The sequence below is a fragment of the Brachyhypopomus gauderio genome, unplaced genomic scaffold (genome assembly GCF_052324685.1).
Source record: "Brachyhypopomus gauderio isolate BG-103 unplaced genomic scaffold, BGAUD_0.2 sc66, whole genome shotgun sequence".
In the NCBI taxonomy this organism is placed as follows: domain Eukaryota; kingdom Metazoa; phylum Chordata; class Actinopteri; order Gymnotiformes; family Hypopomidae; genus Brachyhypopomus; species Brachyhypopomus gauderio.
The window spans coordinates 1,674,102-1,687,299 of record NW_027506887.1 but is presented as its reverse complement, the minus strand read 5'-3'; the positions used below and the strand labels follow the sequence as shown (position 1 = coordinate 1,687,299).

Below are 13,198 nucleotides of genomic sequence, written 5' to 3'. Positions count from 1 at the left end.
GCCTGAAAAAAAGCTCACGCCCACCAAATTTGAGAGATCTGGTCATATGAAATACATTTTAATGATTTTTAAAGCGTATAATAACTTCAATTTTTTAAACTATAGTTTTTTATTTCACATCAGAATATTTTGACGGCACCCCCGATGAAGACAGACGGCACCCCGGTTGAGAAACGCTGGCCTATCGGGGATGCTGTTGAGCTGAGGGTGTGCTAGTGGGAAAAAGATCTAGAAGCACGGATACACACAGTTTTTTGACCGTGCTTACCGTGTTGAGATTTATTGGAAGAAAACTGTAAAAAGAAGAGTTTTGAATTGCATTTTTCTTATATAAAGATATTTTTTGTTCAACACATGGTTTCACGCGTCCGTTATCAGAGTGCTTCTTAAATCCTGAATGACACAGATACTGGATCTGCTGCCATAACAAAGTGCATGAATTCTGTCTGTCCTGGTGAACGTGTAGTGAATTTTGTCTGTCCTGATGATTGTATATAGTGAAGGTGTTTCAACTTCTGCTCTTCTGGACACGGAGGACATTTAGCCCACCCCCAACATAGACCACCTCCTCTCAAACATTGGTCGAGCAGACTCTCATGGGAGGGATCAGGTGAGAGGCCGCCCTGGTTCCCAGCCTAACCAATCCTAGTCTCATAACAGTCTGTGCTGCATTAAAGAGCATGTCTGAGTGAATCCAATTGGTAGATCTGATGTGCATTAGAGAGTAGGGCTGTGTTCGAAATAGTCTACTACATACTACTGGCATACTGATCGAGCCCCAAATCAGTATGTCGTATGCAGTATGTGACCAAAATGAAAATTTCCAGTACGCGAAACATACCCGGATGACCTACTACTTCCGCAAAATATTCCAGTACGCAAACAGAGCTATCTTCGTGGTGTACTGCATCCCATCATGCAACGCTACGTTCACGTGACCCCGTAGTGTGCTTTGCTTTTGTCGCATACTGGAAACTGTACTGCATACTACTAAGAGGACCAGTATGCAGTATCCAGTATATACTGAGTCCAGTATGCAGTATCCAGTATGTAGTAGTCTATTTCAAACACAGCCTAGGTCTGAGTGAGTGACCATAGCGCTCCGCCCACCTCGCGCGACTCTGCGCGAACGGTGGAAGCGTTTATACTTTCCGCGTGCATACATTGGTCGAGCAGACTCTCATGGGAGGGCTCAGGTGAGAGGCCGCCCTGGTTCCTAGCCTAACCAATCCTAGTCTCATAACAGTCTGTGCTGCATTAAAGAGCAGGTCTGAGTGAATCCAATTGGTAGATCTGATGTGCATTAGAGAGTAGGTCTGAGTGAGTGACCATAGCGCTCCGCCCACCTCGCGCGACTGCGCGAACGGTGGAAGCGTTTATACTTTCCGCGTGCATAAAAAATACATAAAACTCAATACAGTATTATAAATGAGGAGAATATAATAAAATAATCACGCCCTTCTGCTAAATATAAAAATATAATTTTCACTCACGCATTAACTCTGTTGGCAATTTTTTGACATGCTGACTGCCTTTCTCTAGCAGCTACCATAGTATTACATTTACATTTAATAATATCTAAATATTCTGCATACGCAGTCAGTAATACTTCAAGCTACAATGGTGTGAAATACGATGCTCGGCTGATTTTCGCATTTAAGTCCATGATTAATCTTATTTATCTGTGTTCCATTAAGAATGCCTTTAATAGTTACGCGTGAACGCACTTCTGTCTGGGTCAACCTACTCGGAGTTGAGCGACCCTGATTACTTAATCTCCGATCAGCCGTTTTGGAACCGAAAACTCTGAGTATGTCAGATCGGAGTAAGACAACTCAGAGTTCAGGGTTAAGTTTAGAGTTTGTTAAACCCTCTTTCTGGAATACCCCCCTGGTCATTTGTTCAACATATTACCATAACATAACATGTATAGCGGGAGTCATCCCTTACTGTTGTTTTTTGGGTTAAAAAAATGTTGTCATACCCCTGACATTCGTGAATGAGACATATCTTCATTCTTCTTAGCTGCAGCCTTTGCTCTTGAGACCCGAACCATTTTGTGGATGGATGGCTCAATCAGCCACCAAAATGCCATTAAGTGGTCATAGCTTGGGAATCTGTTGGCAAAATGATGTCGATGATGATTACTGTTATTATTATTGTATGTATATAATATATACATACATTTATGATATACATATATTTATGATATATATGATATATTTTTTGATATATTTTTCTAATTTTAACAGCACACTGATTGTCAAAGTGGCAGTGAATTGCATCTAAAGCTTTACTGCACGTTACCTGGTGTAAAATCGAATGTCCTCGTCGGAGAATTGTTGTAACCCAAAGGTTAGCTGGGCACGCAACTCATGAAGCTGATTTCTCAGCTCCTCCACTTCATGGGACAGATCTTCATTTTCAGCGCAGGACATGTCTAGCGATGATGGCTCAGGAGCAGAAAAATAATCATGATCCACTGTAAGATCAGTTGATGGATCTTCCAGGGAGGTAGGCTCAGCCGGTCTTTCTCTCCTCTCCCACACACTTAGCTGTGGAGCCTGAATGCTGTATCCGTTCCATTAAAAGAGAAGTGGTTCTGCATCCTTTGTCAGTCTTCTCTGACCTTCTGGGGTTTTTGGTTCAATCAAGTGGTCTGGTATGAAATGTCTGCTACAGACTTTTGTATGAGGCGAGATAGTAAATTGGTCCCAATGGTCCCGATGTATGTTTATTAGCCACTGGCTCCTGAGGTCACTATACGCGCTGGAAAGCTATGAAAACTTTAACTGCCATTAAACTTCCCAGACGCCGAGCAAAGAGGAACACAACAGTGCTCTGAATATTTCTTACATTGTTTTTGGAAATGATCCGACTTAAAAACTTTGCACCGAACACTCATTTTGATATTACTCTAGCTAGTTTTGCATATGCCGCTGTTTGTAAACAATACAACCGGAAACGTTGGGGCCGCACTATTTGAAAACCTGAAATGCTTCAATGCGTCACAGCCATTTTAACCAGTGACCATTGATATATATATATATATATATATATATATATATATATATATATATATATATATATATATATATATATATATACACACACACACACACACACACACACACACAAAAACTCTGATTTTAACTCACTGAAATGTCTTATTTCATCTGTGTAATATCAGTATGCTAGTACTTGGTCTCCCTCTACTGGCCAAATACTGGAAATGACTGAAAAGTTTCGCTTCCATGAAAGACCACACAAAAACACACATGCACGTAAAGTTAATGTCAGCATGTGATTTAGTTCTATGATCTGAATAATTTTGCCAATACAATTTTTTTTGGTCATTTCAAAATTCTAATAAAATGTGTACCTTTTTATATTTAAAAATATATATAACTTTCATTGTAACAAATGTTTTTTTCAAAGAATTCATCAGAAACGTTAAAATGTGAAATAACAATAAGAATTTTAAATTTTATATCAAGGACTTCTATAGTTATATTTGCTTAACCCTTAAAATGCATGACATACTATGAACAGCATGGTTATAGGGTTTCCTAATGAAGTTACTGCTGTCTTGTCAGCTATTTATTTTGTTGTCATGGTTACCATGTTTTCATGGCCACTGAATGTCAGTAAAACGTCATAATGAAAAAAATGACATCACTTGGTTCCAGAACACTGCAACTTAGAGCTCTACAGTCATTGAAATGCGGCTGTGTACATGATACAAAGTGACATTTTGTGTTTTTTGCAAATAATTGTAGATTGCTGAAACAGGTGGCAACATGCTGAGTGGAAACTACAGTCAACAGAGGTGAGTATTTAATTCTTCCAGACTCTATTATCAGAATAGGATCAATTCTGTATGAGGGTATAGAGCAGACATACCGTATGTCTGCTCTATACCCTCATACAGAATTGATCCTATTCACATACGTCTACTAGCCTCTCCGTACTTTTAGTAGGGATGCACGGGTTTCGATATTAATATCTGTATCGGACCCGATATTGGAAAAAATCCTAGATCGGGTATCGGTGACTGTGACCGATCCATAAAAACAGGGGTGGGTTTCCCGAAACGTTCGTAGCGCTAAGTACTTCGTAACCTCGTATGAAACATATGAGGTTAAGAAGTACTTCGCGCTAAGAACGTTTCGGGAAACTCACCCCAGATCTATTCAGTCTAATTCTATGCTTGTAACGCTTTTCGGAGTTAGTTCAACTTTAAATATCCACTCTGTCCCGGATAGAAGTGAACTTGGACAGTTAACAGGCGAGTGAAACACGAAGCACACAGAGGAGAGGTGAATCACTGACTCGTACTCGCGCTGGTGCTATTCCACTTAGTCCGTTTATTTGCTGGTTGACCAAAATAAACCTGGGCTCCAGCACTACTTGACAGTTCATACTTGAACTGGTGAGTTGTCCAAAGCTCATTGAATGCGGTACTTACAGAAATAAAATAAAGATGAAATAAAGAGCAGTGGTCTGAGTCGGTCTACGGCAGACAGCTAAAAAAACAACAATATTCCATACGTGCACTCAACTCGCTCCCTTAAAGGCACAGTACACATATTTCTGGCCGTTACATGCTTTGTGCTTACGTGATGTGTGCGCTATAGCAAACTAGCCGCATAGGTATTGCTGTTTCTCTTATTTCATCTCCTTATTCATTTTAAATTATATTTAGAATTCTTGAACCATTTCAAAGGTTTCTTGGTCATGTTTGATCAAAGTTGTGAACCTATTGTTTTTGTCAGTTTCAGGTTCTTTGGTATTATTTATTTTACATTCAATGTTATATTCATAATTGCACTGACTGAACAAATGCAATTTGTGTTGTTTTTATATGTTTTATGTGTGTTTAAGTGTGCTATACTGGTGCAGAGTTTTCAATAAACTTGTAATTCAGTATGTCTGTGTTAAAAAAAATGTTTTAAGTCGATTCAGCACTGTTTTACTCTATCGGATCGGTATCTGCCGATACTAAGCCTCAGATATCTGAATCGGTATCGGAAGTGAAAAACGTGAATCGAAATGTGAAATGAAATGTGCCATATTTTGTCAATTGTGATTTTTACACCCCAATCGAAATTTGTCCTCCGCTTTTAACCCATCTGTGCAGTCAGAACACACACACACTAGTGATTACTAGGGGGCTGTGGATCACACGTGCCCAGAGCGGTGGGCAGCCCTAGCCCGGCGCCCGGGGAGCAGTTGGGGTTAGGTGCCTTGCTCAAGGGCACCTCAGTCATGGCCTGTCTGGGAATCGAACCCACGACCCTCCGGTCACAAGACCAGTTCCCTAACCGCCAGGCCATGACTGCCCCTGAATCGGTGCATCCCTAACTTTTAGCATATAAAAACATGACTGTGGTATGAAGCCAAAACACTGAAGTTAGTTTTCACAGTGGTTATGGTTAATCAGTGCTTGAAAATCACTCAGATGAAATGTACTTTAGGTTATCCACTCTGGAAAAAAATAAGACATCTAAGAGCAGACGGACAGAGGACATGGACGATGACTACAAAGAGAAACTACAGGTACTGATTCAGCCTAGGCTTTGCTTGCCTATATGGAACTTATTAATTGTAATTATAATTAATTATATTACACTACTTATTCAGAAAATGCAACAATTTAATTTGTGGTTTGCTGGATATGCACAGATTGCACCCAGGGTCATGATCAAAGTCAGAGACCCATTACCATCTTCCAGCCCGACTCAGTCTTATGGGTGCTGGGCATTCTTGAAGAAAATATGGTGCAGAAAGTTGAAGAATCGGGAAAAGATCCAGAAACAGAGACAGCTAGAAAAAGAGAGACAGTTGGAAAAAGAGAGACAGCTGCAGAAGGAGAGACAGCAGGAAAAAAAGAGACAGCTGCAGAAGGACAGACAGTTGCAAATGGAGAGACAGCTGCAGATGGAGCGACAGCTGCAAAACTATAGGAGACAGCTGCAAAAAGATAGAAAACTGCAGACAGAGAGACAGCTGCAGAAGGAGAGACAGCAGGAAAAAGAGAGACAGTTGCAGAAGGAGAGAGAGCTGCAGGCAGAGAGGCAGCTGCAGATGGAGAGAGAGCTGCAGGCAGAGAGGCAGCTGCAGGAGGAGAGAAAGCTGGAAAAAGAGAGACAGCTGCAGAAGGACAGACAGCTGCAGGTGGAGAGAAAGTTGGAAAAAGAGAGGCAGCTGCAGATGGAGAGAGAGCTGCAGATGGAGAGACAGTTGGAAAAAGAGAGACAGCTGCAGGAGGAGAGACAGCTACAGGCAGAGAGGCAGCTGCAGACAGAGAGGCAGCTGCAGACGGAGAGAGAGCTGCAGGCGGAGATGCAGCTGCAGGAGGAGAGAAAGCTGGAAAAAGAGAGACAGCTGCAGAAGGACAGACAGCTGCAGACGGAGAGGCAGCTGCAGATAGAGAGAGAGCTGCAGATGGAGAGACAGTTGGAAAAAGAGAGACAGCTGCAGGAGGAGAGACAGCTACAGGCAGAGAGGCAGCTGCAGACAGAGAGGCAGCAGCAGACGGAGAGAGAGCTGCAGGCGGAGATGCAGCTGCAAGAGGAGAGAAAGCTGCAGAAGGACAGACAACTGCAGGAGGAGAGAAAGTTGGAAAAAGAGAGACAGCTGCAGGAGGAGAGACAGCTGCAAAACAAAGAGAGACAGCTGCGGACAGAGAGGCAGCTGCAGACAGAGAAGCAGCTGCAGACGGAGAGGCAGCTGCAGATGGAGAGACAGCTGCAGATGGAAAGACAGCTGCAGACAGAGAGGCAGCTGCAGACAGAGAGGCAGCTGCAGATGGAGCGACAGCTGCAGATGGAGAGACAGCTGCAGACAGAGAGGCAGCTGCAGACGGAGAGGCAGCTGCAGACAGAGAGGCAGCTGCAGATGGAGAGACAGCTGCAGATGGAGAGACAGCTGCAGATGGAGAGACAGCTGCAGATAGAGCAACAGCTGCAAAACTATGGGAGACAGCTGCAGAAGGACAGACAGGTGGAAAAAGAGAGACAGCTACAGGAAGAGAGGCAGCTGCAAAACAAAGAGAGACAGCTGCAAGAGGAAAGACAGCTGCAGACAGAGAGGCAGCTGCAGACGGAGAGGCAGCTGCAGGAGGAGAGAAAGCTGGAAAAAGAGACAGAGCTGCAGGAGGAGAGGCAGCTGCAAAACAAAGAGAGACAGCTGCAAGAGGAGAGACAGCTGCAGGCAGAGAGGCAGCTGCAGACAGAGAGGCAGCTGCAAACAGAGAGGCAGCTGCAGATGGAGAGAGAGCTGCAGGCAGAGAGGCAGCTGCAGGAGGAGAGAAAGTTGGAAAAAGAGAGGCAGCTGCAGATGGAGAGAGAGCTGCAGATGGAGAGACAGTTGGAAAAAGAGAGACAGCTGCAGGAGGAGAGGCAGCTGCAAAACAAAGAGAGACAGCTGCAAGAGGAGAGACATCTGCAGGCAGAGAGGCAGCTGCAGACAGAGAGGCAGCTGCAGACGGATAGAGAGCAGCAGGCGGAAAGGCAGCAGCAGGAAGAGAGAAAGCTGGAAAAAGAGAGGCAGCTGCAGAAGGACAGACAGCTGCAGGAGGAGAGGCAGCTGCAGATGGAGAAACAGCTGCAGATAGAGATACAGCTGCAAAACTATGGGATACAGCTGCAGAAGGACAGACAGTTTGAAAAAGAGAGACAGCTTGCAAAAGAGAGACAGTTGGAAAAAGAGAGACAGCTGCAGGAGGAGAGAAAGCTGGAAAAAGAGACAGAGCTGCAGGAGGAGAGGCAGCTGCAAAAAAAAGAGAGACAGCTGCAGACAGAGAGGCAACTGCAGACGGAGAGGCAGCTGCAGACAGAGAGACAGCTGCAGACGGAGAGACAGCTGCAGGAGGAGAGAAAGCTAGAAAAAGAGAGACAGCTGCAGAAGGACAGACAGCTGCAGGAGGAGAGGCAGCTGCAAAACAAAGAGAGACAGCTGCAAGAGGAGAGACAGCTGCAGGCAGAGAGGCAGCTGCAGACAGAGAGGCAGCTGCAGATGGAGAGAGAGCTGCATGCCGAGAGGCAGCTGCAGGAGGAGAGAAAGTTGGAAAAAGAGAGGCAGCTGCAGATGGAGCGAGAGCTGCAGATGGAGAGACAGTTGGAAAAAGAGAGACAGCTGCAGGAGGAGAGGCAGCTGCAAAACAAAGAGAGACAGCTGCAAGAGGAGAGACATCTGCAGGCAAAGAGGCAGCTGCAGACAGAGAGGCAGCTGCAGACGGAGAGAGAGCAGCAGGCTGAAAGGCAGCAGCAGGAAGAGAGAAAGCTGGAAAAAGAGAGACCGCTGCAGAAGGACAGACAGCTGCAGGAGGAGAGGCAGCTGCAGATGGAGAAGCAGCTGCAGATAGAGATACAGCTGAAAAACTATGGGATACAGCTGCAGAAGGATAGACAGTTTGAAAAAGAGAGACAGCTGGCAAAAGAGAGACAGTTGGAAAAAGTGAGACAGCTGCAGAAGGACAGAAAGTTGGAAAAAGAGAGACAGCTGCAGAAGGACAGACAGCTGCAGGAGGTGAGGCAGCTGCAGATGGAGAAACAGCTGCAGATAGAGATACAGCTGAAAAACTATGGGATACAGGTGCAGAAGGACAGACAGTTTGGAAAAGAGAGACAGCTGGCAAAAGAGAGACAATTGGAAAAAGAGATACAGCTGCAGCTGCAGAAGAACAGACAGTTGAAAAGAGAGAGACAGCTGCAGAAGGACAGACAGCTGCAAGAGGAGAGACAGCTGCAGGCAGAGAGGCTGCTGCAGACAGAGAGGCAGCTGCAGACGGAGAGACAGCTGCAGACGGAGAGAGAGCTGCAGGCAGAGAGGCAGCTGCAGGAGGAGAGAAAGCTGGAGAAAGAGAGACAGCTGCAGAAGGACAGACAGCTGCAGGAGGAGAGAAAGTTGGAAAAAGAGAGGCAGCTGCAGATGGAGAGAGAGCTGCAGATGGAGAGACAGTTAGAAAAAGAGAGACAGCTGCAGGGGGAGAGGCAGCTGCAAAACAAAGATAGACAGCTGCAAGAGGAGAAACATCTGCTGCCAGAGAGGCAGCTGCAGACGGAGAGAGAGCTGCAGGCGGAAAGGCAGCTGCAGGAAGAGAGAAAGCTGGAAAAAGAGAGACAGCTGCAGAAGGACAGACAGCTGCAGGAGGAGAGGCAGCTGCAGATGGAGAAACAGCTGCAGATAGAGATACAGCTGCAAAACTATGGGATACAGCTGCAGAAGGACAGACAGTTTGGAAAAGAGAGACAGCTGGCAAAAGAGAGACAGTTGGAAAAAGAGAGACAGCTGCAGAAGGACAGAAAGTTGGAAAAAGAGAGACAGCTGCAGAAAGACAGACAGCTGCAGGAGGAGAGGCAGCTGCAGATGGAGAAACAGCTGCAGATAGAGATACAGCTGAAAAACTATGGGATACAGCTGCAGAAGGATAGACAGTTTGGAAAAGAGAGACAGCTGGCAAAAGAGAGACAGTTGGAAAAAGAGATACAGCTGCAGCTGCAGAAGGACAGACAGTTGAAAAAAGAGAGACAGCTGCAGAAGGACAGACAGCTGTAGGAGGAGAGAAAGCTGGAAAAAGAGAGACAGCTGCAAAACAAAGAGAGACAACTGCAAGAGAAAGAGACACTATTTGATTCAGCATAATAAAAACAGAAATCCTAGATTTCTTTTTAGTACTATTTCTAAACCAAACAGGCGCCGAACCTCAGATTCCAGGAAACTTAACTAGTAAGTATGTCTTTATGGATTTCTTTCGTAATCAAATACAAAATAAAATACAAAACATTTGATAAATACATAGATAATACCTTTGATAAATACATAGATTGTATACATAGATTGTTCCTGATTACTTCTAAAAACTTATCTCCTATAATGAACCCCCACATCCAATAAGATCACAGGGTTCAGGCCTCTTATTAGTTCCAACAATAAATAAGGTAACAGCAGGGGGAAGAGCCTTTTAAAGGTTGCAGATCCAGGGGTTCATGGGCAAAGGGTTTTATGGTAAATGGGCGCAGAGTGTGCCTGCAGAGTGATGTGAGTTTACTCCTCACACATGACAACTCAGTTTTGTCTACTCATATATCCCATAGTGGGTGAATACACAGTATTAGAGAACACTTACTGGATACGTATACAACCAAGGATATGCAACAAATTCAAATTCATATCACATCAATACTCATAATAATCATTTTCTCCTGTTGTTTTCTCCTCTCTCTCTCTTTAGGCCAAAGAACCATAGAGGATTCAATGGAGCCTGCAACTAGATAGCAACCTCACCCTGCACCCGAGTCTGTCTGGAGTCTTTGATTTTTTTTTGTTCACTATTCTGTATTTGAATAAATCAGGCATTAAGCTTTCCAATAGTGTGTTTATTGTGAAAAGTGCAAATGCAGTGTTTGATGATTACCTCACATATATATTTGCTGTTGTAATCTTTAGTGAAGGTAAGATTGCTCCTGCTTAGTTGAGACAACCATTTTTTTCTCCTCTCAGTATCAGTGGGGAAACCATACATTTTTGCTCCTTTCTCTGATCGATTGGAGCATCCCCATGCAGCACAGCAAACCATGGTGGACACTACACAAACAACATGGAGGAAAGGACACAGAAAAACTGCTTGACATAATATTCATATTTGAGATTATTAGAGATTTATTTAATGAATTAATTGCTGTAAATAAGTGTGTATTAAAAAGACAAGATATATATAATTTATCCATGTATTTTAATATGTCATATACTGTCTGGATGTAAATGTAATGTGTTTTAATGTACCCTTTTAAAGCACATTTCTGCACAATGAAGTCAAAGAAAAATTTCCTTCTGTCAGAAAATGTACATTAGTCATTTAGATTACTTAGGTCCCCAATACCATGGGATTATAGAAATCACCATGATTTAAAGATATGTTAATGTTAGAAAATTAATCTAATCTGAATTTCACCCCTTCCTGTCCCTCTAAATATATAAATGAACGTAATATATAACAATTATAAAACAATCAAAGCATTAAACAGCAATGTGCTCTAACATTAGCCTAAAGTTGGTCGCTATATGTTCAAAATAATCCTCAAATTGCAGTTCTATCTCTGTGTTTATGCACTCAAATTGAACTTCCTGGAACTATCTGAAGCCTCCGTGAATCACGTGACCATCAAGCGTTTTGAACTTCCATTGTCGCGACTCTCTCTCTCTATGGCTCTGGGATCAACCCACTGCCCTGGCCCCTCTCACCACCCCGAATTCTTGCCTGCTACAGATGAATAAGAATTACATAGAGAACACATGTATATAAATACACACAAAGATGAGAATTATTCATCATCCCCATCACTTGTTTATGTATCTCTTTAATTATCGTTGTCATGGTGACCAGCGTCAGCCAGAGGAGGATGGGATCCCCCCCTGAGTCTTGGTTCCTCTAAAGCAGTGGTTCTCAAACTTTTTACACAAAGTACCACCAACTGTCAAACGAAAAACCTCCACGTACCACCCCCCCCCCCCCCCCCCCCCCCCCCCCCCCCCCAAAAAAAAAGAAAAAGCTGTTTGGCGAGTTTAAGTTGTTGACGGGGGGTTAGCGAACGTAAATTGTTACCGGGAGGATGTAAAATGGACACAAGATAAGTATTATATCGCGGTGGTTGGTGCCAGAGCGAACTAGTAACTCATTGAATCATAGATGTGGATCAGAGGTAAATAAACTAGATTTTTTTTGTCGGCGTGAGAAATCGGATGTGTGGCGTGTGAAGACGGTCAAATGCGTGTGTCTCACGCTCAATGCGTGAAAGTTGGCAACCCTGCTCATTACACACATATGTTATAATGTAGTTCTCCTGTAGTTCGTGTTGGTAGGGGTTTACAGCACAAAAAGTCTTCGTGCGACATGCCCTCATACTCATATCGCACGGAAACGAGCAAGTTGGCTAAATCTGCGACATCTATGGATTCATCTAACTGCAGTGAGAAGCATTTACTCATTTTAATTCTCTCGGTCAATGTTTGTCTGACGTTGTTCGCCATTTCATCAATTCTGCGAGTGACCGTGTCGTTTGAAAGATGCACCAGGTCGAGCTGTTTAGCGACATTTTCTCCGCAAATAATACGAGTCATCCCTTTTAGTTTCTGAATTTCAGGACTTGTCATAATTCTGTTTTAATTTTAAAAATGTGTTGTGTAAAAAAAAAAAAAAAAAAAAAAAAACTCAAAGCATCTTTTATTTTCCGAGCTCATCTGGCGTACCACCGCGGGGTGCTCTGCGTACCACCAGTGGTACGCGTACCACAGTTTGAGAACCACTGCTCTAAAGGTTTCTTCCTCATGCTCTTAGGGAGTTTTTTCCTTGCCACTGTTGCCCATGGCTTGCTCACTGGGGGCTTGGACTCGGACACTTATAAAGCTGCTTTGTGACAACAACTTGAAAAAGTGCTATATAAATAAATTTTGATTTGAAATACATGACTGTCATGAATCTATATAATATATGCATTTCACTTTTTGTATTGAATTAGTAAAATAAAGAAACTTTTTTGATGATAGGCTATTCTAATTTATTGAGATGCACCTGTATATGTTCTCATCCATAATAATTCATGTCCTGAGTAAAATGACATACCTATGTGGGACTTTTATTTTTGTATGAGCCAGAATAATTTTTTGCTGCTTCTTATTTCATGTCACTCGAATAAATGACCTCTAGAGGGCAATGTGGACTGAAGATTGTTTTTGAAAATTGTTAAAATGTGGACTGAAAGGCATTAGTTTTGCAAAGGAATGTAAGCAGTAAAACAGCTATATGTCAGAGTGTAACGTCTGGTGATTTTAATTACATCCACAACCCTTCAAAACGTTCCAGAAGTAAATCAAACTGACCAAAAATCGTTTTTAATTATTTTTAAAGTAGCCTATCGCAAATATAACAATAACCTATAAAAGAGTTTTTAAATAATAAGAGATGACGCACCACAAACTACGGAACCTGAATTAGTGATTCACTGCAGCTTCCGTTAGTATACCCAGATAGCAAATGAACGTTGAATCAACGTTGAAATGACATCGTTTTTCGTTATTTATGGTTGACAACCTAAATCCAACTATAAATCAACGTTCTAAAAGGTTGAATTCTTAAACGATTGTTAACGTTGAAAAAAAGATGTTGAATCAACGTTGCGTTTGGTTAGTTATACGC

At 43.0% G+C, this 13,198-nt stretch overlaps 1 protein-coding gene across 1 annotated transcript; it reads left to right on the top strand.

The window, feature by feature from the left end:
- Window positions 1–3,639: 3,639 nt before the first annotated feature.
- LOC143490743 (uncharacterized) lies at window positions 3,640–10,363 on the top strand. Its single transcript, XM_076989185.1, has 5 exons — window positions 3,640–3,829; window positions 5,478–5,559; window positions 5,686–7,965; window positions 8,155–9,732; window positions 10,238–10,363. The coding sequence occupies exons 1-4, from the start codon at window positions 3,801–3,803 to the stop codon at window positions 9,559–9,561; spliced, it is 3,798 nt and encodes a 1,265-aa protein (XP_076845300.1). The 5' UTR covers window positions 3,640–3,800; the 3' UTR covers window positions 9,562–9,732; window positions 10,238–10,363.
- Window positions 10,364–13,198: the final 2,835 nt, after the last annotated feature.